Genomic DNA, 25,912 nt, shown 5'->3' with positions numbered 1-25,912 from the left:
TCTGTACAGCAGCATGTTGGGGAGGGGCCAGGAGAACTCGGAGCCACGCCCCCTTGGAGGAAGGGCCCAGGAGGAAAGAGCATCACCGGCTCAGACAGCAGGCTCGCGCTCGGCCTAGGGGCACCGAGCTGCACCCCCGCCCAGAGGGAGTGAGAGGGGAGGGGCTGAGATGGACAGCCACACCCTTCAAGGGAAGGGGAGGGGCTCAGACCTCCGGAGACCTCCCCCCTCTAGGAAGAGCCCTAGAAAGTGGCAGGAGCAACAGGGCATGAGAATCAGGATCCCCCGAGGGCATCGCTTAGCCACGCCTCTTCAGTGAGGGGGTGGGGCTTGGGACCACATAGCCACACCCCCATCCGCTCAGGGAGGGGAGGGGCTTAGTGGGCTGTTGAAGGAGTGACTGAGTGAAAGACCTGTCCAAGGTCCAGCCCCCAGCACAAGACTCCTGGGTTCCAGCCCCTGCTCGGAGAGGAGAGTGGGGTCTATTGGCAGGAGCAGAGAGGGGGGCTAGGAGTCGGGGATTCTGGTTCTGTCCCAGCTCGGAGGGGAGAGTGGAGTCTAGTGGGCGGAGCGGAGTGGGGGGCTGGGAGTCGGGGTTCCAGGTTCTGTCCCAGCTCACAGGGGAGAGTGGGGTCTAGTGGGAGGAGTGGAGTGGGGGGCTGGGAGTCGGGGTTCCCGGTTCAGTCCCAGCTTGGAGGGGAGAGTGGGGTCTAGTGGGCGGAGCGGAGTGGGGGGCTGGGAGTCGGGGTTCCCGGTTCTGTCCTGGCTCGGAGGGGAGAGTGGAGTCTAGTGGGCGGAGCGGAGTGGGGGGCTGGGAGTCGGGGTTCCTGGTTCTGTCCCAGCTCACAGGGGAGAGCGGGGTCTAGTGGGCGGAGCGGGGTGGGGGGCTGGGAGTCGGGGTTCCTAGTTCTGTCCCAGCTGACAGGGGAGAGCGGGGTCTAGTGGGCGGAGCGGAGTGGGGGGCTGGGAGTCGGGGTTCCTAGTTCTGTCCCAGCTGACAGGGGAGAGCGGGGTCTAGTGGGCAGAGCGGAGTGGGGGGCTGGGGGTCGGGGGTCCCGGTTCGGTCCCGGCTTGGAGGGGAGAGCGGGGTCTAGTGGGCGGAGCGGGGGTCCCGGTTCGGTCCCGGCTCGGAGGGGAGGAATCACAGGGTCGCCGCGGGCTACAAAAGAGGTGTTTATTCCATTGTCTTTTCCTCAGCGGCGGGTGAGGCCCATTTACAAAGGCGCTTTGGCCGGCGGTTCCCGCGAGCTTCCCTTAACGGTGTCGATAACCCCCCCGCCCTCACGTCCTCAGGCCCCGCCCTGCAGGGAGTCCAGCCAGGCTCTCAGGCGCTGCTCCAACTCCCTCCAGCAACGGGCAGCGCCAGGCCCCTCCCCACATAGGGACTGCGAACCCGCCATGCCTGAAGGGGCGGGGCCTGGGAGCAGAAAGCCACGCCCCCTGAGGCGAGGGGCATCAAACCATGTGGTGTGCTCCATAATCTCCCCAGCCTCCTACCCCTCCCAGGGGTGCCGTGGAGAGGGAGAGGCCCAGGGACAAGACAGTCACCCCCTTCTTCCCCCTGAAGGAGTGTCAGACAGCCACACCCTCTGGGTGAAGGGGAGGAGTCTGTGAGAAAAGCCACGCCCCCTTGAGCCCAGAAGAAGGAGGGGCTTAAGAGCTCAGAGCCACCCCCCCAAGTCAGTAAGGAGGGGCAGGGGCCCTTAGAGGCCGATAGCCTTTCAGAGGGGAGGGGCCTGGGAGCAGAGACCGCCCCCCCCAGGAGAGCGGAGGAGGGCAGGAGCCCCAGGGGGTTCCCAGAGAAGGGAGCAGCCGGAGCAGCGCCCCACAGGCCACCCGCCCAGGGGGAGGGGCTCAGGGGGCCTGGCCCAGCTCCTCCACCAGGCAGGCGGCCGGGCCGTCGGGGGCCGGGCCGTGGGTGCGCAGGTGCTTGCGCAGGTCGGAGGCGCTGAGGAAGGCCTTGCCGCAGCGGGAGCAGGCGTGGGGCCGCACGCCGGAGTGGATGCGCTCGTGCTTGCGCAGCCCGGCCCGGTCGGAGAAGCCTTTGCCGCACTCGGGGCAGTGGAAGGGGCGCAGGCCGGGGTGCAGCCGCTCGTGCTTGCGCAGGTCGTAGGGCGAGGCGAAGGCCTCCCCGCACTCCGTGCAGGTGGGCGTCCCGGGGGCCGCCTCCGGGTGCTCTCCCCGCTGGTGGCGCCGCAGCGCCCCCACGTCGCCGAAGGCGGCCCCGCAGAAGCGGCAGCTGTGCCGGGCCGCCGCGCCCGCCGCCTCCTCCTCCTCCTCCTCCTCCTCCCACCCGCCGACCGCCCGCTGGGCGCTGTGGGTCCGCTCGTGCTTGCGGAGGCTGGAGGACACCACGAAGGTCTTGCCGCAGAGGCCGCACTTGAAGGGCCGCTCGCCCGAGTGCACCCGGTGGTGCTTGGTGAGGCTGGCCCGCTCGGCGAAGCTCTTCCCGCACTCCCCGCACTGGAAGGGCCGCTCGCCCGAGTGCACCAGCTGGTGCCGCTTGAGATCCCAGGAGGCCACGAAGGCCTTGTCGCACTGCGGGCACTTGTAGGGGCGCTCGCCGGTGTGGATGCGCTGGTGCATGGCCAGGTCGGCCGGCTGGCGGAAGGCCTTGCTGCACTTGTCGCACTGGTACGGCTTGACGCCCTGGTGGGCCCGCTGGTGGCGCCGGAAGCTGGAGGGGTCGGAGAACATGCGGCCGCACTGCGGGCAGAGGAAGGGCTTTTCCCCGGAGTGGGTGCGCTGGTGGCTCTGGTAGGAGGAGAGCTGGGTGAAGCCCTTCCCGCACTGCCCGCAGCGGTAGGGCTTCTGCTCGGCGTGGATGCGCTGGTGGCAGGTGAGCGAGGACGAGCGGGAGAAGGCCTTGCCGCAGTCGGAGCACAGGAACGGCTTCTCCCCGGTGTGGCTCCGCTCGTGGTTCTTCAGGTCCTTCAGCTCGGCGTAGGTCTTCTGGCAGGCGCCGCACTGGTAGGGGCGCAGGCCGGCGTGGATGCGCCGGTGCTTGCGGAAGACCGAGGGGTCGGCGAAGGCCTTGCCGCACTCCCCGCAGGTGTAGGGCTTCTCCCCGGTGTGGGCCCGCTGGTGGATCTTCAGCTTGGAGAGGGTGCCGTAGCTCTTGGCGCAGTGGGCGCAGGGGAAGGGCAGGTCGCCCGTGTGCCGGGCCATGTGGACCCGCAGGCACACCGGCTGCATGAAGGCCTTGCCGCACTCCTGGCAGAGGAAGGGTTTCTCCCCCGTGTGGCTGCGCCCGTGGCTGCGCAGCTCCGGCGCCGTCTTGTAGGCCTTGGAGCACTGCGAGCACTGGAAGGGGCGGTCGGCCGAATGGCTCAGCTGGTGCTTGCGCAGCTGAGCCCGGTCGGGGAACTCCTTGGCACAGCTGGGACAGGCGTGCTGGGCCGGGGCGGCACCTTCCCCGCCGTGGCTCTTGGCGTGGCGCAGGACCCGTGGGACGTTGGGGAAGGTCTTGCCGCACACCAGGCACTTGTAGCGGCGGCCGCACCGGGCGTAGCCGGCGGCCTCCTCTTTCTCCTCTTCCGAGTCACCCTCCAACTTCACCACAATGCTCACCTCGGGCTCCTCCATCTTTGGGGGGGAGGGACAGGGGGCTGCTCCCTGAAAGAGAAGGCAAGGAAGAGTTATAAGGAGGGGCCAATATCGAGATCAACGCCTCTCGGGACATAGCACGGCGGCTGGGATGCTCTTTAGACTAAACTAGCAAAATAGAATCCCACTTCTGCCACCAATGCAGCCACACAGGAACAGGAAGGCAGGCCAACCATTACAGCACCAACTGAAGGCTCAATGGATCTGGATTCAAGACTCTGCTCTGTCAAAGATTTCCTGAGTGACCCTTGTTACACCACTTGGTCTCTCTAGGCCTCAGTTTCCCCCTTTGCAAAAGGAGGTTAATAGGACTTTCTACCTCCCAGCAGGTTTGTGAGGATAAATATCTTAAAGATTGGGAAGGGCTGGTATTATAGTAGTGGGGAGCAGACAAGTATTTAAAATAGATAAACCAGGAAAGAATCATTCCAGTTGGCCTGCATGGAACACATATTCCAATACTTATAATGCCATGAACTCCTGTATTGTAGAACAGACCAACTGTTTATCATCCCACTGCTGACACCAACAGGCCAACTGGGAGCACTCCCATGCTGCAGAGACAGGGGCCATGGTTACACAGAGGGCTGACGGGGTTTTTATACACTCCTGTGGTTGTGAGTCTATTGTGAAGCACTTGTGAATAAGGACACGGGTTCAAAGGGAGGCCCACATGTGTTTTGCCACACCAAAGGGTGAATTCCTTCAAACCCAAGCAAATATAACTGATCTGTTTTTAAAGAGCTATCGGCCTTTTCTTTTATGGTGAAGAACCGTTATCGCACAAAGTGTTACTATTTTTGTAGGGCCTACAATTCTTCCAGAGTTAGCTAGCCAGCAGAGGGTTCACACATTCACAGGGGACAGAGGACAGTTGTCTCAGCATCCGGGGTTCTTTAACCGATTTCCTCTGCAGTTAAACAGAGTTTTACAGATGTTCTGTAGTGAAGATCAAGCACCGAGGTTTATGGCGCACTGATCCGTTCTCCCAAAGGGCTGAGGGACATCAGAATTAAGAGCTCCGGTCTATTTCCTCTCCTTGTCTTTGTGCCTTTCACCAGACAGATGCACTATTCCCCACTAATCTCAATGGACCCGGCCTTGCCTCTGATATCGAAGGGACCACGGTGAGCATTTAATCCAACCTCCCGGCGCACACAGGCCTGAGAACATCCTCAAAAGAATTTGTCCCTTCATCTTCATCGGCGGCAGCAGAAAATCCACCCGCGCCCTTGGTAAATTGTTCCAATGGTTAATCCTCCCCTCCCCACCCACACACACCCGGTCCAAAATGTCCAGCGTATTTTCTGTCTGAATTTGTCTTCAACTTTCACCTACTAGATGCTGTTTGACCTCTCTCTGCCAGGCTAAGAGCCCCGTATTGGCTATTTTTGGCTACTCACAGGCTATGTCTACACTGGCGCAATCTTGCGCCAGAAGTATGCAAATGAGGCTAGGCGTGGAATATCACCGAGCCTCATTTGCATACCTAATGAGCCATCATTTTTGCGGAAGAGGCTTTTGCGCCAGGAGGAGCTGTCTACACGGCCCCGTCTTGCACAAGAAAACCCCTCTGGCGCAACGCCGTTCTTCCTGAAAATAATCAGCGTAGCGGCATTGCGCAAGAGGGGTTTTCTTGCGCAAGACGGGGCAGTGTAGACAGCTCCTTCGGGCGCAAGAGCCTCTTCTGCAAAAATGGCGGCTCGTTAGGTATGCAAATGAGGCTCGGCGATAGTCCATGCTTAGCCTCATTTGCATACTTCTGGCACAAGATCGCGCCAGTGTAAACATAGTCACAGAGTGGGATCAAGTCACTCGTTTCTTTGTTACGAGGAACAGACTAGGTGTGAGGGCGTGTTGGGGTGTCCCCGTCTCCTGCACCCCCGTAGTGGCACGAGCAGACTCCACCGGCCGGTAGAATAGAGGGAGTTTATTGCTTCTCCAGGATACAGCACAGCACAGATGTAATCTGGTTACAGGAATGGGGGCTAGGAGTCCTCAGTGCCCTCCCTTGAGATGGGGGGTGGCTGGGCCCTACAATCCCAGCCCCCTCCCTAGCTCCTTCTCCCTGCTTCCCAGATAGAAACTCAAACCTGTCTTCCAGCCCTGCCCCCCAGCCAGGGCTGGCCTCCCCTCCTTCCTTTGTTTCTCTCCCCGGGAGGTAACTGGTCGGGCAGGTTGGGAGACCCTTGTCTAGTGACTCATCCCCTGTCCTGCTGGGCCGTGCTACAGACAACAGCCAGTGGGGGTCAAGCCTACAGTCCAAGCTCAGCAACCAGCAGGGTACCCCCACTACGTCACACTAGGGATGTAAGCGACACACTCAGCGACTAGTTGCTTCCCCCCCTTGTTGCCTCTCTCGGAAAGAGGCAACGGGGAGGGGACGGGGGGTAGAGAAGGGAGTGCTGGGGGGAACTGGCTAGGCCCCTTCTACATTTCAAAGGTGGAACGCCGCGCGGCACTTCCGTCTTTGAAACGAAGCAACAGCCGGGCGGGCTCTTGCTACATTCCAAAGCGGAAGCGTCCCTATCGACGTATCGAATCGTTGATGGAAATTCCATCGACTAGTCGATCAGCGGATTCATTTTAACATCCCTAGAACAGACGGATCTCTTGGAGTCAGCCACTAGAGGGCGTGTTTGCATGGAAACGGGAAACAGCCGCCCCAACAGGGCCATGCAGAAGACAAATAACCGCCCTGCTTGAGATCGGCCTGTTTATCAGGATCGTGGCCGAAAGAGCCAACACGACCTTGCACGGGGGGCCCCTGGGCAACTGAACTTGACCCCTAAATCTTTTCCAACATCACCACCCCGTTCATACGGCCTGCTCGCTCCTGGGAAGCCGTGACCCTGAAAAAGACGCATTTACATTTAGCTAGCTCAACACACGTTGGCTACGTCTACACTGGCACCCTTTTCCGGAAATGCTTAAAACAGAAAACTTTTCCGTTATAAGCATTTTCGGAAAAAGCGCGTCTACATTGGCAGGATGCTTTTCCGGAAAAGCACTTTTTGTGGAAAAGTGTCCGTGCCAATGTAGACGCACTTTTCCACAAAAAAGCCCGGGGTGCCATTTTTTCGATCGGGGCTTTTTTGCAGAAAAGAAAACTGAGCTGTCTACACTGGCCCTTTTCCGGAACAGTTTTCCAGAAAAGGACTTTTGCCCGAACGGGAACAGCATAGTTTTTCTGGAAAAACACTGACGATTTTACATTAGATCGTCAGTGCTTTTCCGGAAATTCAAGGGGCCAGTGTAGACAGCTGGCAAGTTATTCTGGAAAAGCGGCTGATTTTCTGGAATAAATGGCCAGTGTAGACACAGCCATTATGTGCTTGCCCCAGCTTACCCAGCGAGCCAAATCGCTCTGTATCAGAGATCCCTTCTCTTCAGGACTTCCCAGTCCTCTCATTTTTATGCCCCTGGAAATGCTGTGGGTGAAGATTTTGTGCTTTCTGCCAGGCCAAGGAGAAAAAGGTGAAATAGCTTAGGGCCAAGAAAGGACCCAGACTTTAATAGGGTTAAAAAAGAGCCGGAAACATTCCTGGAGGTTAGGTCCATCAATGGCGTCCCTGGCCTCTGCCAGAGGCTGGGAATGGGGAGGGATCACTGGATGATTTCCTGTTCTGTTCACTCCCTCTGGGTACCACTGTGGGCAGACAGGACACTGGGCTAGATGGACCTTTGCTGTGACCCAGACTGGCCGCTTTATGTTCCCTGCAAGACCACGCTAGGGGCACCCTTCCACCGCAGCAGGGAGATTTAAGTGGGACGTCAGGAAAAACTTCCTGCTGTCAAGGTGGGCCAACACTGGGGCTATGTCTACACTCGCGGCTTCTTGCACGAGAAATATGCAAATAAGGCGATGCATGGAATATCGCCGAGCCTCATTTGCATACCTAATGAGCCACCGTTTTTGCAGAAGAGCCGCTACACCTCTTGCGCAATGCGGTTATCCCGGAAAATAATCGGCGTGACGGCATTGCGCAAGAGGGTTTTTCTCGCACAAGAAGACAGCTGTGTAGACAGCTCCTTCTGGCGCAAGAGCCTCTTCCGCAAAAAGGGCGGCTCATTAGGTATGCAAATGGAGCTCGGCGATATTCCACGCTCAGCCTCTTTTGCATATTTCTCGTGCAAGACGCCGCACGTATAGACATAGCCTGGAATAAATTGCCTGGGGGGTTGTGGAATCTCCATCACTGGAGATATGTAAGAGGAGGTTAGACAGACACCTGTCAGGGTTGATCTAGACCAGGGCTTCTCACCGCATGCGGCCGAGAACCTGATTGCTTGCGGCCCGCGGTGCAAGTTTGGGTTTACGTGGGACTCAGTGTGCGGCCCCCGGGCGGGAGCCAAAACAAAAAGTCGTCAATAGAATGGCCTTCTGTTGAGATGCGCTTTAGTAGTCAAATTCCTGGACTGTCGTTGCTCATCAAAAGTGCTGTCCTATGGGTGGAAATGGGGTAAATGTTGCATTTTATTAAGATCAGCAGAACTGACTTAAATGGGGCCTGCGTGCTGTGTAGACTTGCCTTCATCTTTGTATTCATGCCCATCAGTGTGCAAGAAGCTATTTGCATTTATTTGTATTTTTAATTTCATGTACATGCAACCACACTTCAGTTGTGGCCTTTGGCATGTGCTGTGAGTATCAGTGTGGCACCCGGGGCTTCCAAAGTTGAGTAGCCCTGATCTAGATGGTGCTGGGTCCTGCCATGACGACCTCTCGAGGTCCCTTCCAGTCCTAGTATTCTAGAATTTTGAGATCTCGCAGCTGTTCACGTTTTAAACCATTGCACCCGGGCCTTGTGCATTTGATAAACATTCTAGCTTCTTAATCCGACGTCATATGCTCCCCAGTCAAACCCCTTCCAGATGCCCAAAGATAGATCACATCAGTACGACTATCGGCATCAGCAAAACATTGTCACAGCAGTGGTCCCCAACCTTTTGGGGCTGCCGGGCGCCCGGGGGCAGGGCTGCGGCCGTGCACGTGCCACACGCAGGGCTGGATTAAGGGGGAGGGGCTAGCTGGGCAGCTGCCCGGGGCACCAACCTATGGGGGGTGCCCGATGGCAGCTGTAAGGTGCGCCGCGCGCCGGAGGGCGGAGCCACACATGCGTCGTGCACCTGGGGGCGGAGCCACGCATGCATCGTGCACCTAGGGGCGGAGCCACGCATGCATCGTGCACCTAGGGGCGGAGCCACGCATGCATCGTGCGCCGACTGCCCAGGGCGCAGGAATGGCTCGAGCCGGCTCTAGCCACGTGCCCGGGGCTCAAGAATGGCTTGTGCCGGCCCTGGTCACTCGGCGGGTGCACATAAATACCATGGCGCTGGTGAGCACCGCATTGGGGACCACTGAGTTACAGGTTCTATGGACCCCCTGCCCACCACTGATTTGCATTAATTACGTGACACCCCTTTCATTCTTAAGTCATCCTCTCCCCAGGATAACGGGGGTCACCAGGAGAAGGTGAGGTCAGGTCTAGAATTACCTGAATCGTCCCTTTAAAAAACAATTGGCACATTTGCTTTTTTCCAGGCCTCTGGCAACTCTCCGGGCTTACAGACAAATCAGCATGTGGCGGATGCCAGGCTGCCTTGGGCTCAGCCGCCAGCTCGGGCGGAGATGCCCACAGGTGTCAGGAGCAAGCCTGGGGCAGCCAGTGCAGCCAGGGGGTGTCTGCGCAGCCAAGCGACCTGGGTCCCTCTAGGACCGGCAGCTGCCGGGCTCCGGATCTCGGGCAGGCCGGGGGAGCGAGCCGGGAGGCGGAAAGCCATTGTGAAAGGACTGGCTTTAGGACCGGGGGAGGCCAGGCCGGTGCAAAGGGGTGTAATCCTGCAGGGCCCGGCAGAGAAGCGCCAGGAGACCGCGTTCCTGCCCGGCTCAGCCTGTCGAGCACCATGGCTGGAGCCAGAGCCGGGGAAGGTGGGACGTGCAAGCCCCGGGAGCTGGGAGGCAGGGCGAGGGGAGCCCGCTGGGTGCATTTCAGGCCTGGAGGCGACCCCCTCGCGTAGCCTGCAGCAGAGAAGCCCAGCAACGTGGCTGGGGGGGGGGGTGATTTGCAAGGCGAGGCCTTTTGCAAAGGGCGGGCCCCTCTGCGCTCGCAAAATGGCTGGTTTTAGGACCGAGCGAGGAGACGCCGCCCCAGGGAGGCATTGCAAAGCGGGGCGCTGCTGGGATGCTCCCCCAAAAGGGGGGGGGGGGATGGTGGATTCTCCTCCGCCCGGGAGCACGGAGCCGTGGCATAGGAGAGCCGCCCCCGCAGCCGTGCAAAAGCCGAGCGCGCTGCAGGACGGGGCGCTTGCAAAATGTCTCTCTCTAGGACCACGGGCCGGGAGCCGCCCGCCCGCCCGGGCTTCGCAGCAGCGCGGCGGCAGGGCTGCACCCGCTCCCACCACGGGGAACAGCCGCCGGCTCGGGCCGGGCTCGCACCAGGCTGCAAGGAGCCAGGAGGGCTGGGAGCAGGGGAGAGGCGCTGTCCTGGGGGGGGGGGGGGGGGTTGCAAAGCAGACCCCCCCCTCTTGCATGCAAAACCAGGAGCTGGCTGGGGCCCGGCTGAGCAGGGGCTGCGCTGCTTTGGCCTCCGCCTTACCTGGCTCCTGCGTCTCTTTTGCTGCTGCCGAAGCTGCTGCCCCCACTCCCCGCTGGAGCAGAATGAGTCAGCCCCTAGGACCCTGCGGGAGAAGGCAGCAGAGGAGGGGGTGGGGGAGAAATGCAAAGCACAGGAGTCGCTTAAAGGGGTATTAACCCTCCCAAGGCCCCGCAGGTTTCCAGCCGGAGGGATTTATTGCCTCCCAGCTCAGGGGGGGTTGCAGCACCCCAGGGACAGCAGGGTGGGGTGCACTCGGGGGCTAGAATGCACAGGGCGGAACCTTGTTTCCAGGGCGGCGGTTGGGGGCGGGGAGCGGTTGGGGGTTGCACCGCAGGAAGTGTGGCATGGCAGGGGGAGGGGGTGTGGGGCCATAACCGGAAGTGTGGCACCCAGCTCAGCCAATGGGAGGGGTGGTGCCAGAGCAGCGTCACAAAGGAAGTGGGCGGGGTGAAGGGGGGCTTTGAATAGGACACAGCGGGGGGGGGGGGAGAAGAAACCAGGAGTCCTGGCTCTTCCCCCCCCCCCTTAACCCAGGAGTCCTGGCACATGCGGGAGGGGAAGGGTTTGCCTGTGACACAAGGAGGGGGCGGGGCGGGTCTGAGTGTTCTGGGCGCTCCCCCCGCCCTTCGGAGGGGCGGAACGGTCCCTGGGAGCCGCGCGTGCCGGGGGGGGCCCTTTAGGCGGGGACGCCGCCGGAAGTGGCGCCCCGCGCCCGGGCAGCCCGGCCGCCTTTCCCCGCCGCACATTTCCTGTTTCCTAGCAACAAAAGGAAGTGTCCGCGGGGCCCGGGCCGGGGGGAGTCGTGCGGCCCCGGCAGGGCGCGCGGGGGGGCCCGTTTCCGCTCCCGGGGGGGCCCGGCGAGGAGCCTCCCCCCGCTCGGCAGCCCCGGGGCTCGCCCCCGACGTGGCCCCCGGAGTCGGCGCCCCCGCCCCCCCGCTAGGCCCCGCCCCCGGCACGCGGGGGGGCCCCTGAAGGTAAGAGGGGGGGCGCCGGGGGGGGCAGAGCCGGGACCCCCCCGCAGCGCTAACCGCTCCCCCCACAGCCCCCCCCCGCAGCGCTAACCACTGGGCCCCGCTCCCCCCCCGCAGCGCTAACCAGCCCCCCCGCTCCCCCCCACAGTCCCCCCCCGCAGCGCTAACCGCTCCCCCCACAGCCCCCCCCCCGCAGCGCTAACCACTGGGCCCCGCTCCCCCCCCCGCAGCGCTAACCAGCCCCCCCCCGCTCCCCCCCCCGCAGCGCTAACCACTGGGCCCCGCTCTTCCCGCCCCCCCCCCCCCCACCGCTGGGGACAGACCCCAGGAGTCCTGGTTCCCAGCCTTCCCCCTGCTCTAACCACTGGCCCCCGCTCCCCTCCTGCGGCTGCGGAGAGTCTGGCTCGTTCCAGCTCCTCTCCCTGCGGTTCCAAGAGTCGTGTCCCTCTTCCCTTCGCCACACATGGGGCTGCCTGTCCCCCTGCTGCATCCCGCCCTAGGAGCTGCTGCGTTGCAGGATGAGCGCTCTGCCAGGCAGCCCGGCCTGTGGCTGTGTTACCCTGCTGGCCCTCCCCAGAGATGGCAGCATCCCCGTGCCAGGCGGTGCATCCCCGTGCTGTGTCACTGTGCGGCTGTTTCCCAGTAGCCCACCCGAGAAGCAGCCAGGTCGCAAGGCGGAGTGACGTGTGTTGTCCCCCAGAGCACAGCGAGCTGCTTTCTCTGCCGACCTTGGGGAGTAGCCTTGTTGACTTGTCTCCTATGAGCATGCTGGGGGCCTAGAAACTTGGACAGCAAGTGTGACTAAACAGAAAACAGCCACCCACATGCACCCTCTGGCTGACCTGGGAGAATGTTGTTTCTTTAGCAATATCTGGGGCATTGAAGGCAAATGGGTTACACTGGGCACAGATCTTATAGTCCCTGGCAGATTGTGTGTCAGGCAGCCAAAAAGTCTTCTCTTGGGCTTCAACTTTTTATACTTCATCTCAAGCCGGCAGCGATCTTTGCTCATGGGAGTGGAAAACTTCCATTGTCAATTTTTTGTCTCGTCACATAAATCTGTGTGGTGCTGGCCTTTTCTGGAGGAAATTGTGGACTCAGAGAGAGTGTGTGTGTGCGCGTTTCCCACCCTGAAGTCCTTAAAATATGGAGTCAGTTAAAGCCAGTTGCCAGTGTTCAGAAACGCCGAAATATACCTGCGTGACGTTACGTTTTTTCGGGGCAAAGGTTACAAATTAAACAGAGTTGCATTTAGTCCTTTATTTAGTTCGTTACAGGTGGCAATCTGGAGTCATAAACTTTTCTGATTGTTATTATTAACCCGGTGTGCCATAAGTTAGCCTGGCCCTCGACAAAGGGTAAGACCGCCACGTTGTAGGTGTGGTGAATAGCCTGATGATCCCTGAGTTGGTATCTTGGGTTCCCCATTTAGAGATGTAGCATTTGAGGCACAGAAAACACAAATGACTTGCTCTGTGTCGTTGGCAGGGTAGGGAGTTCTTGACTCCTAACCTGTAGAGGAGCCGTTCTCAGCTGGGGGTCCATAGAGCCCCTGGGGGGTCTGCCAAGGAGGGACAACATTAGGCACAGTGGAGCCCAGGGCAGAAAGTCTAATCCCTGCAACTCGCCCTCCCAAACTGCAGCCCAAGCAGCTTAGCTTTGTGTGGTGCCCCTTGTGGTAGAGATGTCAAATCGCAGCTAAACAGTTAACGGGTTAAATGAAGTGTTTAGCCGATTAACCATGATCCCGTGCTGCGGGCTGCTCCGTCTGGGCCAAGTGTGTCTCAGCCCAGCCAGACTGGAGCGCCCCAGGCACATCCGGAGTGTGGCGGGGCTGGGGCTGCTGTGCACCTGACTGGAGTCCTTCCCTAGGTTTGCTAGAGGAGTCTAGTGGATAGAGCAGGGGGGCTGGGAGCCAGGACTCCTTGGCTATGTCTACACTGGTGGCTCCCTGCGCAAGAACTTCTTGCGTAAGGGTTGTAGTGCAAGGAGTCCTGCACAAGAACACGTCCACGCTGCCGGGTGTGAGATGTGCTTTTGCGCAAGAGCGCCCATGGCAGTGTGGCTGCGCGGCAGGGATTCTTGCGCAATCAAACTCTATAGCGAAAATCGCTTTCTTGCGCAAGAGAGCGTCCACTCTTGTGCTTCTCGTGCAAGAGCTACGCTCTTTTCTTACAAGTGGAAGCTGTCTTGGCAAGAGCTCTTGCGCGCGAGAGCTTACACTTGTAAGAAAAGAGCGTCGCTCTTGCGCAAGAAGCCGTCTCTTACCACGCTGTACTGTACATCTTCCCGCGCGGGAGCGGGCGGGCACTGTGGATGCACTGCTGATTACTGCGCAAGAACAGCTGTTCTTGCGCAAGAGGCCACAAGTATAGACATAGAGAGCCTGGGGCTATCTGGTTCTGCTGCGTCTTTCGCCATCCAGTATCCTTGTACCCACTAGGCTATCAAGTATAGCCAAACCCCTTCTGGTCCCTGTTTTGTGCCTCCTTGGGCTTAGTTCCCCTGGTCTGGAGAGGATGAAACTGTGGGTCCTAGGGATGCAGAAAAGGTTTTAAAACAGTAACTGTTACAAGTCCTAGTGATTACATGGTTAACTGTTGTATGTGGTCAGGTATCAGAGGGGTAGCCGGGTTAGTTTGAATCTGCACCTTATAGACTAACTGAAGTGTAGGAGCATAAGCTTTCGTGGGCAAAGACCCGCTTCGTCAGATGCATGTTGTATGTGGGGCACTCCCTTTGCAGTGTCTTAACCCCTCTTCCTGTGCTTGTCCCCACAGCTGCCGCCTTGGGATGCTGTAAGGAACCGGAGGAGGAAGAAGCCGCCGGAGGGGATGCCGGCCTGTTGCATCGAAAGTGTAGCTTTCCAGGACTCCAGCCCAGCCCAGTGAAGCGGGCAGAAACTTCGCCCTCCCGCCGTCCGATGTGAGTGATGGAAGAGCCTGGCTCTGAACCGAGCCAACCCCAGCAAGAGGAGCGGCCGTTCAAGTGCGGGCAGTGCCAGCGGAGCTACCGCCACGCTGGCAGCCTGGTGAACCATCGGCGCACCCACGAGGTGGGGCTCTTCACCTGCCTGCTGTGCCGCAAGGAGTTCTCCAACCCCATGGCCCTGAAGAACCACCTCCGCATCCACACCGAGGAGAGGCGCCACCGGTGCCTGGACTGCGGCCGCACCTTCCGCGTTGCCTCCCAGCTGGCCAGCCATCACAGCTCAGCCCACGCCGGCCGCGGCCTGAAAGAGGAGGAGGAGGAAGAGAACAACTTTCAGCAAGGACAGGACTCTTCGTCGTCGGATGCCGATGTTTTCCCCGCTCTAGAAGGCGGCGGTGCTGGGATGTTGCTGAGCAACCTGGAGAAATACATCGCCGAGTCGGTGGTGCAGGCCGAGTTCCCCAGCAAAATGGAGGAAGGCCAGGAGGCGCCTGAAGTGCCGGTGGAAGAGCGACGTTATAAGTGCAACCAGTGCGACAAGGCCTACAAGCACGCAGGCAGCCTCACCAACCACAAGCAGAGCCACACGCTGGGCGTCTACCAGTGCGCTGTGTGCTTCAAGGAATTCTCCAACCTCATGGCGCTCAAGAACCACACCCGGCTGCACTCGGAGTACCGTCCCTACAAGTGCCCGTTATGCGGCAAGGCCTTCCGCCTGCCCAGCGAGTTGCTGAGCCACCAGAAGGCCCACGAGAAAGCCCGGTGGGCAGGGAGAGCCCCCTCCGAGGGCTCGGAGCACAGCATCTCGGAGGAGGACTCCATTGAGACTTCAGCCAAGTTGGATATCTACCAGCTGCCGCCGGCCGCCTTCGGAGAGGGCGCCCCCTGCAGTCTGAAAGATGGGGCGAAGGCCGGGGGCGGAGACCGGGGCAATACAGATGGGGAGCTGTGCGTGAGGTGTGGGGGAAACTTTGCTGAGGAGGAGGAACTGAGGAACCACAGCTGCTTCTACCCAGAGGAGGAGGAGAAAGAGGAGGAGGGGAGCTTGGCCCAACCCACGATGGACTCCGAGGGGGCTTGGGAAGCCAACAGTAAGGACGGAGAGCAGGCACGGCCCTACCGGTGCGGGGAATGTGGCCGGACCTACCGCCATGCCGGCAGCCTCATCAACCACAAGAAAAGCCACCAGACGGGCGTCTACAGCTGCAGCGTCTGCTGCAAGCAGCTCTTCAACCTGGCAGCTCTCAAGAACCACCTGCGGATTCACCTCAAATCCAAGCCGGCCTCCCGGCCTGGCCTCCGTTACTCCTGCCCCCCAGCGCCCGAAGAGGCTGCTTGCCACCTCGACCAGGGCCCCTCAGAGCCAGCCAGCAGGGACGAGGCCTCGGAGCCCCCCGCGCACGGGGAGGTGGAAGAAGGAGGCCCCCTCAAAGAGGAAGAGGCTGGTTGTATGGAGGAGGAGGACGACGGGGCGTCGGACGAGAGGCCGTACCGCTGTGGGGAGTGTGGCCGGACCTACCGCCACCGGGGCAGCCTGGTTAACCATCGGCACACCCACCAGACGGGTGTCTACCAGTGCTCCCTGTGCCCTAAGCAGTACTCCAATCTGATGGCACTACGCAACCACGTCCGCATGCATTTCCGGGCGGCGCGGGGCAAGGAGCGGGAGAACTACACCTGCACCTGCTGTGGGGAGAGCTTTGAAGAGGAAGCAGAGTTCCAGCAGCACCAGCTGCGCCACGTCCCCACGGATGCCATTCCCTGTCCCCAGGAGGGGAAGGAGGAGGAGGAGGAGGAGGAGCCGGGCACCGTCCAAACACGGGAGGCGGCTTTGCTGCAGGCCATCAAGCAAGACGTGGAGCAGTTGGAGACCGCGGGGCCAGCGGCGGGGACGTCCCACATCTGTGGCTGCTGTGGGATGATCTTTCAGGATCTGGGCAGTCTGCAGAGCCACGCCCTGGTGCACGGCAGCAGTGGGAAGCCCAGCCCGGCTGAGTGTGAGGCAGAGCCACTGGGCAGGCGGATGTACAGCTGTGAGCTCTGTGGCAAGTCCTACCGGCACTCGGGCAGCCTGATCAACCACAAACAAACGCACCAGACTGGGGATTTTGAGTGCTCGCTCTGCGCTAAACGCTTCTCCAATTTGGCTGCCCTCAAGAGCCACTTACGTGGCCACCAGAAGCCAAGGAAGAGCCGGGTGGGGGCGGAGGAGGAAGAGGAGGGGGGCATGGCAGAGCCCAGAGTTGCTCCTAACGGCACAATGCATCCGGACGCGAGTGGCGAGGCAGAGTGTGATGGCCCCAAAAGCCCCCGGGATGGAGAGGAGAGGATGCTGGCTGAGGAGGAGCCCAAGCTGAGCTACAAGCTGCAAGGGGGCAGCATGGTGAACGGCTGGCAGCACCCGAAAAAGGAGGCGGCGGCTGAGGCTTCGCCACCCGGCAGCCCCAACTCGCAGCCCTACCAGTGCGAAATGCTCGACCACAAGCCCGGCCAGCAGCTGGGCATATACCAGTGCTCGCTGTGCCCAAAGGAGTACTCTAACGTGGATGCACTGAAGAGCCACTTCCGCGGCCATGCCATGGCCCAGCAGCCGGGCGCCGGTGCCGAGGAGCGTCCCTTCCTTTGCAGCCTCTGCGGCATGATCTTCCCGGGCGAGACGGACCTGCAGCGCCACCATGGGCTGGCTCACAGTGGCGAGGGAGAGCCGCGGGAAGGCAGCCTGGAGGGGGGCGAGGATGCCGCTTTCCCAGGGCTCCAGGAGGAGGTGGAAGGGCGGGCGGAGGAGCGCGGAGGGGAGGAAGAGCTGCTTCTCTCGCACATCTGCGGCTATTGCGGGCAGACGTTTGACGACATGGCTAGCCTCGAAGAACATAGCCTGGGCCACCGGGAGGAGAAGGAAGCCGCTTTGGCCGACACCACCATCCAGCTGCGGCTGGCACCACGGCCAGAACTGCCAGAGGAGCAGAAATCCAGCTTGACGCCCCCAGACAGCCGCCCCTACGCGTGTGCGCAGTGCGGGAAGACCTACCGGCACGGCGGCAGCCTGGTCAATCACAAGAAAACCCACCAGGTGGGAGATTACCAGTGCGGCGTCTGCTCTCGGCAGTACCCCAACCTCTCCGCCTACCGCAACCATCTCCGTAATCATCCCAAGTGTAAGCTGAATGCCGGCCAGCCAGCCAGCAGCGGGGATGGCGCAGAGAAGAAACCGGCGCTCCCGCACAGCGGGGAGGGAGGCGATCCCACCGCAACCCTGGCTCCTGGAAAACAGGACCCAGCAGGCGGCGCCACTGAGGAGAGCCAGCCGCACGTGTGCGACATCTGTGGGGAGCTGTGCCAGGGGGCGGCGGGGCTGGAGGCGCACTGTGCTGCCCACCACCCGCAGGAGGAGGAGCAGGTGGACCTCGCCAAGAAGGAAGAGGAGGGCAGCGGGGAGGAAGGCCCCGCACCGGCGCGCCCCTTCTGCTGCGAGCAGTGCGGCCGGAGCTACAAGCATGCAGGCAGCCTGATCAATCACAAACAGACCCACAAGACAGGCCTCTTCCGCTGCACCATCTGCCAGAAGCTCTTCTACAACCTCATGGCCTTGAAGAACCACAACCGCATCCACTTCGAGACCAAGCGCTACAAGTGCGCCCAGTGCCCCAAGGCCTTCCGCCTCCAGAAGCAGCTGGCCAGCCACCAGCGTGTCCACCGCGAGAAGAAACCGCCGCTGCCCTCCTCCACCTCCAGGAAGCCGGCTCATGCCAAGAAAGCAAGCAAGGCCCACGCCGAGGGTGGCGAGGTCTCCGTGCCGGCCGCTGCCTTTAAGAAGCCCCCTGACCCCGAGGAGCGGCCGTATCGGTGTGAGCAATGTGGCCGGACCTACCGCCATGCTGGTAGCCTGCTCAACCACCGCAAGAGCCACAAGACAGGCCATTACTGCTGCCCTGTCTGCCCCCAGGTTTACCCGAACCTCATGGCGCTCAAGAACCACCAGCGCATTCACTTCGAGGCCAAGCGCCACCACTGCCCTGACTGTGGCAAAGCCTTCAAATGGCAGAGGCAGCTGGCGAGGCACCAGCTGGTCCATGCCCAGCGCCGGCCCCGCCCCGGCAGCAGGAGCTCCCCAGGCTGCCCCCTCCTGGCGGGCAGTACCCCTGTCCGGGGCAAGACAGCACGGGAATGGCGGGCCACCCGCAGGGACCAGGGTGGAAGCCATGTTGATGCCTCAGGTGGCCACGTTGACGGCGGCCATCTTAGCACTACCTCAGGCGGCCATGTTGGGGGTACCTCAGGCTCTCATGTTGTCAGCAGCCATGTTGGCGGCGCATCAGTTGGTGCCTCAGGTGGCCATGTTGATGTTGGCACCCACACCCCAGTGGGCGTCCCTCCGGCACCCTTTGGCCCTTTCCAGTGCCCGGTCTGCCCCAAGCAATTCCCCAACCCATCTGCCCTCAAGAACCATGGCCGGGTCCACACAAAAAAGCGTTTTGAATGCTCGGAGTGCGGCAAGGCCTACAGGGCCTCTCGGGACTTGGTCCAGCACCTGTGGCGGCACCAGGCAGAGGCGGAGGCTCGGGCCACCCCTGGTGCCAATGGCCTGGTGGACCGGCGCCCCTACAAGTGCGACCGTTGCGAGCGGACGTACCGCCATGCTGGCAGCCTTCTCCACCACAAGAAGGTCCACACCATTGGTCTCTACCGGTGCCCTGCCTGCCTCAAGGAGTTCCACAACCTCCTGGCCCTCACCTACCACCTCCGCACCCACTCGGACAAGAAAGGGCGCCGCTGCAAGGACTGCGGCCAGGCCTTCCGGACTTCCAGCCGCCTTGCCAGCCACGCTAAGGCCTGCCACGGCCACACCAAGGCTGGCCACCCCACCACAGACAGGGACCAGGGGCCTGAGACGGGCTCCTGCCAGAACATGGGGGTGGATGGCGATGCCACTCCCACCGTCGGGCAAGTTAGCTGAGGGTCTTGCGAATGAATGTGCGAGTGGGGGGGGCGGGCGGGGGATGAGAGGCGCTGGAGAGATGGGAGGGGGGGATGTTGGTGTCGATTGTTGTCCTAGCACCAAATTGTTAGGGAGGGGAGGAATTTTCAGAGGCACAAATGGAGGTGGGAGAGGCTGAGTTTGGAGGGGAAGGGGAGGAGATTTGCTCCAGTCTGCCGTGGAACCGTGTAGGTGGTTTTGGGGTGGACCCCAATTCTCCGGTAGGGAAGCGCTGTTGGTTTGATTCTCTGTTGCCTTTTTGTGCCTCTGAGAACTTTCTCCTTAACCTTATTTTTACCTTGTTTTGGCTCCCAATTCAGGAGAGATCTAAGCACCTGCTTAACTCTAAGCTTGTGCTTTAATCCAATTGAGTTCAATCAAGTTTTTAATTAGCTTGGCTGTAATTCTCAAAGGGTTCCACATACATTGGTTCAGATGATGCTCTGGTGAGCTGGAGCCTGAATGTCGTGGTTATAAAAAACCAATCGGTGTCATGATACAGGACTATGTAGCACTTTAAAGACTAACAAGATGGATTATTAGATGATGAGCTTTCGTTAGTCTTTAAAGTGCTACATAGTCCTGTATTTTGTTTCAGCTACACCAGACTAACACGGCTGCATTTCAATCACCAATCGGTGTCATGTTATTTTTGTTCTGCTTTTTGTTTTTCAACAGCAGTAGAATTTAATTTTCTGGTTTTGTTTTACCAATTCCCAGCTTATTTTTGAATGGTGTCTTACCGTAGAAGGAGGACACTTTTAAATGCCTTTCATTGGAGAAAATAATAATTTTGCCCCTAAAAATAGTCCCCTTTTTTTCCTCCTTCCAAAATTGGCTAAGAGAGATCCCCTGCAAAAATTCTACATTTTAATTTAAAATGTAAAAGACTTTCTAAAAAGTTACAAACATAGTTCCTTTTGATATGACCAGTGCAGGAGGGAGAGAATTATATTTTAGAAAACTTCATCCCTCCACAATAAAAATGGCCTTAACACATTTTTTAAAAGAAATAAAACCTGTCGTAAGACAAACTTTTTGCATGAGAGCAACTTGTCTTAATTATAACGATTTTTCTCCCCCAATTTTTTTTTTTTAACAAAATCTGTCTTAGAAAAACTTCCATTTAAGGAGAAAAGGCAAATACAGCTTGAAACTTTTTCCTTGTAAACACCACACATTTGTCTTCAAAATTCCTTGGCAACAATAGCTGAAAGAATCCTTTTTTGGGGGGAGGAAGTGTTGAAAAACACCCCACCGTTTTGCTGTTTCGAAAGACTGGTAATTTTTTAAAACAGGTATTGAATTGTGATTGTAGAAAAAAAATTCCTTCTTCAGAGGTTGGGATAAAAAATAGTTGTACTTCCCAGAAATAGTTATGATTGTGCTACTGATCCAAGATGTATGAATATTTTTATTGTCCTAGGGTGCAGAATATGTAAGTGTATTGCAGAAATCCTGCCAGTTCTCAGATCTCATACACAGCCTCCTCTTTTTTTTTTAGGAACACTGACACTTTCCTTAAGTGAGTTGTCTTCTCCCTCCCCCCCCCCCCCCAATTTGTCTTGTACATGGAGCAGTTTTAAAGGAAGGATTTATCCCCCACTCTGACTACAGACTCCCACCCCCTCCCTTAGGACTCCTGGATTCTATCCTCGGTGCTGGGACTGGAGTCTAAGGGTACGTCTAGACTACATGCCTCTGTCGCCAGAGGCATGTAGATTAGGCTACCCGACATAGGAAAATGAAGCGGCGATTTAAATAAGCGCCGCTTCATTTAAATTTACATGGCTGCCGCGCTGAGCCGACAAGCAGCTGATCAGCTGTTTGTCGGCTCAGCGCGATAGTCTGGACGCGCGGGTGGCGACATCAAAGGTATTTGTCGACCACCCAGGTATACCTCATCCCAGGAGGCATACCTGGGTGGTCGACAAATACCTTTGATGTCGACACCCGCGCGTCCAGACTATCGCGCTGAGCCGACAAACAGCTGATCAGCTGCTTGTCGGCTCAGCGCGGCAGCCATGTAAATTTAAATGAAGCGGCGATTATTTAAATCGCTGCTTCATTTTCCTATGTCGGATAGCCTAATCTACATGCCTCTGGCGATAGAGGCATGTAGTCTAGACGTACCCTAACTCCCAACCCCTGCTCTAATCATTAGTCCCCACTCCCCTGCTGGAACATGTTAATATTGAAGTGACTATCTCTTGTTCTTCACCCAACTGTAATTTAGCGGCTTTTGTGTGCACTGGAAAAAAAAAACTCAATAAATGTGGGAGTTTCCTGTTTTGTAAGTGACCTTAGCTTTGGGGTTAAGTTTCAACTCCCTGGGTTCTTAGCCATAGATTCATCTTAGATTAAGACTGGGAAATGCCCTGACTCAGTTTCCCCAGCTCTCTAGGTACTTCCCTCCTGGTGGCAGCAAGCTTTTTAAGTACCTCGCTTGATTGCTTTGTGTCTGTACAGCCCTTGGCCCACAGGTGGGCTTTTCGGTGCTATAGCAATAACGTAAAGGCATGTATGTGGTAGACTCACTTCTGTCCCTTAGGGTGGGGCATGAAAAGCTGTTTCTGCCTTTATAGTGAGACAACAGGTTGTTGTGTGGTGTTTATTGTAAAATGTCACTGCTGCCTGGTGGAACCAAGTCTCTTTCAAAATGCCCTCTGTCAGTGATAAAACGGGTTTCCTTTACCCCCCCTCCCCCCCAGCCTGTCATGAGAACTGGAGCCCAAATATTGACCTCCCCCACCCCCAGTATTTATTGATCCTGTTGAGCCACTCATGACGGTACTCTCCTTTTTCCACCCAGCCCTGCACGTTGAGAGAGGCTGGCTTGATACCAACCCCGCCATGCATCTGTGGGATCTGTGATACGCTTATAGATTCAGCAAAGCCCCTGGTGCCTGTTTCATAAACAAGCATCTAGGCCTCTCTCTCTCTGTCTGTCCGGTTTTTCATTTTGAAATAAAGCCCAGCCCACACAATAGCAACTGCATTTGCTCTCCACCCCCAAACGGAGACTGCACAACGAGGCGAGGTTCAGTTTCTTATCCAAACCCACGCTCGCTTATGTTCCAACCCCATGGAAAATGTTCAAAGGAAGCTAAATTTGTTTTTAATTTTTCAGGGGGGGGAGGGACAAATTTTCTGCTGAAAATTCAGGGTGGTTTTTGTGTGCGTGTGACACGTTTTACTTTTAAGTTGAAGCTTTAATGGTTTGCAGGCAGAAATGCTTCCGCCGTGCCTTGTGGGAGGTGTACTGCAGGGGCCTGGTCGTCCTTTTCTCTCATAGGCTGGGCTTCCCGGGCAGCCTGTATTTCCCATCATGCACCATGGGCTTGCCTCTTGAGTTGCTGCAGTGTACTGTGGGAATTGTAGTTTGAGTGCTTTATGGCCTCCACTCTGCTGGCTGGCAGCACCCTGTGGTTGGGTTGCCTCTCATGATGCCTGATGGGAAAACATGGTGCATGATGGGAGATACAAGCCAGTCTTGGAACATGGCTTCTAGAAGCAGATGAGAGTATTAGATGCCAGAGCTACACCTCCCGTTACGCGCACAGGCGTCTGTCTGGGCGAGGGAAAACAATGCATCATGGGAAGCCCTGGCCGGTGCTAGGAAAGGTAGTCTCCCGGGGCACCTTGGCCCCTATAGAACAGGGACCTAAGGTAACACTGCCCATGGAGGGGAGGAGAGCAAAGGAGTCAGCTACCCCCCGGCTTGGCCATTTTAAAAGGAAGGGGATCAAACACCCCTTATTAACCACAACCCTCATCCTTTGAGCATTGCGTGTGTCCGAGCTGCTCCTGGCAACATTTCTGTCGACAGAGGAGAGGGTAGAACACGAGGGACTCAGCCTCGCTCGATCCCCTCAGCTACGTTTAGCCGCCCTAGCGGGAAAGGGCCAATTTTCCTCCCCCTTTTCTAAGTCTTCCTGCCTCGGAGCGCAGAGGTGGGGCTCCTGGTCAAGTTGCTATGGAGTGCGTTGGACTGTTATTTCCAGCCGATCGGTAGCGAGATTCGGGGACAACGTTTGTATAAGAAGAAAATGTTGGTTAGAATTGTGTGCGCGCGGGGGCGGCGTAGGGAACTGCGTTGTATTTAAGATGTTTTTGTTTTTTATTAATTAACTAAAAATCTCACCAAGACAAAACTGGACCCAACGCCGGCCGGCTTACTTTTGTTGTTACATTCTCCGTCACGAACCCGGGGCCTCCGGAAAGCACAGGCCCTTTGTCTCTGCGCTGGGTTGGAAGTGTGTGGGTTTAGTTCTGTGGGCAGCCTGGTACGATGCCTAGTGCGTTCCCTTTGCAGAGGAGAGCTCTGGCGCTGGCCCTTTACAGAAGGGGAAACTGAGGCTGGGCACACAATGGGCTGCGGGCGGCGCTAAGAAGAATTCAAGTCTGAGTAGCAGACGAATGCTCTAACCCCTAGATCCCGCTGCCATGCCTATATAAACACTGCACTAGCAAAAGAGGAAATTGTTAGTAGTTCTTATTTTAAAGAAAAACAGCAAAGGGCGATTCTCTTGCTGTTTGGCTCTGGGCTCGCTTTTCCCCAAGGTTGAGAGCCAGCCTCACTCCTGCTTAAGGCTGAGATGGTTGAGGGTGAACAGCAGGGACCCCCTGCAGCTGGGATTGTGCGCAAGCCACACAATTTAATCCAGCCCTCTGTAATAGGACGTGTCCCTGTTCTCTACCTCACTAGTGCCAGATGTTGTCTGGACCCCCTCTGCCAGCTGCTGCCCAGATTGCTCACCCCAACTGAGATCCAGGCCCCTGTTGTAGCAGGTGTTGCACAGGAGCAATGCTTGAATCTGGTGAACAGGTAACTGTGTTACACAGTAGTGGAACACATAGGCACAGCACTTTGTGCAATCACTCCCACGCTGCCTGTTGTGTGAATTGGATGTAACCCAGGATGTTAGAGCACATTGACAGCTGGGCCTTCCCCTTAACCCAGCAGCGCTGGCACTGCCCTGGGATATTTTGGGGACTGAGCAGCGCTGGGAGCCAGAGTGTGGTGAGGCTGCCAGGGGTTCGTGCCTGACATCAACCAGGTCCTTGGAGCTAGAATATCAGAGCTGGTTGAAGTTAATGGCGTTGCTGACAGGAAACCGGGGCTCCGTGTCTCTCCCGGATTGCCCAGTTTGACGCAAGAACTGTAGAGCTTTGCCAACTACTGTCTCGCACAGGGGTGGGCCGTAAAACGGTGGGATCCCTTCATCCTAACCCAAGTTCACCCATCTCCCACCTACTTGAGGAGGGAGGAAAAGCAGCCACTGATTTTTCTTTGAAATGTATTATCTTAAAGTCCAGCACTGTCTGGCCTAGAGAAAAACAAAGCCAATCCCAACCCCTCGTTTTTTTTTTCGAAGATAAAGACAGTGGTTCCAACTGAAATAAAATGTTACAAAATTGGGACCTACAAAAAAGCCCCTTACAACTATCAGCCAGCCAAAAGGGGCAGGGCGAGGGATAAAGCATCAGTCTGACTGTCCCACTATGCTCAGTAGAAAACAAAAGGTCTCTCTCCACTCTGCTGAGCGAGAAGATAGACAAGAAAATTCAGTACAGACCAGAGCAGATCTCAGTTGGTTACCAAATCTGTGGGGCTACGTCTACACTGGCATGAATTTCCGGAAATGCTTTTAACGGAAAAGTTTTCCGTTAAAAGCATTTTCGGAAAAGCGCGTCTAGATTGGCAGGACGCTTTTCCGGAAAAGCACTTTTTGCGGAAAAGCGTCCGTGGCCAATCTAGACGCACTTTTCCGCAAAAAAGCCCCAATCGCCATTTTCGCCATCAGGGCTTTTTTGCGGAAAACAAATCTCAGCTGTCTACACTGGCCCTTTGCGCAAAAGTCTTTCGGAAAAAGACTTTTGCCCGCACGGGAGCAGCAAAGTATTTCCGCAAAAAGCACTGATTTTGTACAATAGGAAGTCAGTGCTTTTGCAGAAATTCAAGCGGCCAGTGTAGACAGCTGGCAAGTTTTTCCAGAAAAGCGGCTGATTTTCCGGAAAAACTGGCCAGTCTAGACACAGCCTGGGGGTCTGTAAGACCATGTGTTATTCAGAGGAAGGTTTATTGGATTAGGGGCTAGATGGATGGCAGGACTCTACGTTTTTATCCTTGGCTCTGGGAACAGAGTGGGGGCTGGGGGGGTGGGGAGCCAGGACAAGGGATATCCCCTGGCGAGCCACCACTGCTATATTCACCGGCGCCTCCGCAGGTACAGGCGATCGCAGCTCCCATTGGCTGGGAACGGCAATCACCCAGACCTGCAGAGTCGCTGGTAAATCTAGCAGTGGGGGCCCAGCAGGGGCTAAGCCTGGCAGACCGGATCTGGCCCGGTCTCTGGTATTTGTCCATCCCTGGTCTAGAACATTCCTTCAAGTGTGAGAATTCATTGCCTGGGGCATTCAAAAGATACCGCGTGTCCTCCCACCAGAGTGTAGAACTTCACAATGCTCAGGCAACAATGTTACCGCCTCCTGGAGACAGGTGCCTTTGTTCTCCACATCCTCAGGGTGTGTCTAGACTACATGCCTCTGTCGCCAGAGGCATGTAGATTAGGCTACCCGACATAGGAAAATGAAGCGGTGATTTAAATAATCGCCGCTTAATTTAAATTTAAATGGCTGCCGCCGCTGTGCCAATCAGCTGTTTGTCGGCACAGCACGGTAGTCTGGACGCACGGGGGTCGACATCAAAGGCATTTGTCGACCTCCCCGTTATGCCTCCTGGGATGAGGTTTACCTAGGAGGTCAACAAATGCCTTTGATGTCGACCCCCGCATATCCAGACTACCGTGTTGTGCCGACAAACAGCT

The 25,912-nt window shown here is 57.8% G+C and overlaps 2 protein-coding genes across 3 annotated transcripts; one reads left to right on the top strand and one right to left on the bottom strand.

Moving 5' to 3' along the window:
* Window positions 1-1,718: 1,718 nt before the first annotated feature.
* Window positions 1,719-10,513, bottom strand: ZNF668 (zinc finger protein 668). The gene is made up of 2 exons (XM_075928658.1): window positions 10,206-10,513; window positions 1,719-3,615 (listed from the first exon to the last, which is right to left on the bottom strand). Exon 2 carries the CDS (start codon window positions 3,583-3,585, stop codon window positions 1,855-1,857), a length of 1,731 nt encoding a protein of 576 aa, XP_075784773.1. The 5' UTR covers window positions 3,586-3,615; window positions 10,206-10,513; the 3' UTR covers window positions 1,719-1,854.
* Window positions 9,383-19,087, top strand: ZNF646 (zinc finger protein 646). 2 transcript variants are annotated; one of them, XM_075928643.1, is made up of 2 exons: window positions 9,383-9,538; window positions 13,957-19,087. In XM_075928643.1, exon 2 carries the CDS (start codon window positions 14,109-14,111, stop codon window positions 19,059-19,061), a length of 4,953 nt encoding a protein of 1,650 aa, XP_075784758.1. In that variant the 5' UTR covers window positions 9,383-9,538; window positions 13,957-14,108; the 3' UTR covers window positions 19,062-19,087. The 2 variants fall into 2 exon arrangements, with proteins under 2 accessions (XP_075784758.1, XP_075784757.1); XM_075928642.1 differs by lacking the exon at window positions 9,383-9,538 and adding an exon at window positions 10,773-11,179.
* The last annotated feature ends 6,825 nt before the right edge of the window (window positions 19,088-25,912 follow it).

The sequence above is a fragment of the Pelodiscus sinensis genome, chromosome 4, assembly GCF_049634645.1.
Source record: "Pelodiscus sinensis isolate JC-2024 chromosome 4, ASM4963464v1, whole genome shotgun sequence".
In the NCBI taxonomy this organism is placed as follows: Eukaryota; Metazoa; Chordata; order Testudines; family Trionychidae; genus Pelodiscus; species Pelodiscus sinensis.
Note: the sequence above shows the minus strand (reverse complement) of the source record. Positions and strands in the feature narration are given on the sequence as shown.

Coding starts and splice junctions, on each gene's coding strand:
- ZNF668 (XM_075928658.1), bottom strand. CDS start 3,585: ATGGAGGAGCCCGAGGTGAGCATTGTGGTGAAGTTGGAGGGTGACTCG.
- ZNF646 (XM_075928643.1), top strand. CDS start 14,109: ATGGAAGAGCCTGGCTCTGAACCGAGCCAACCCCAGCAAGAGGAGCGG.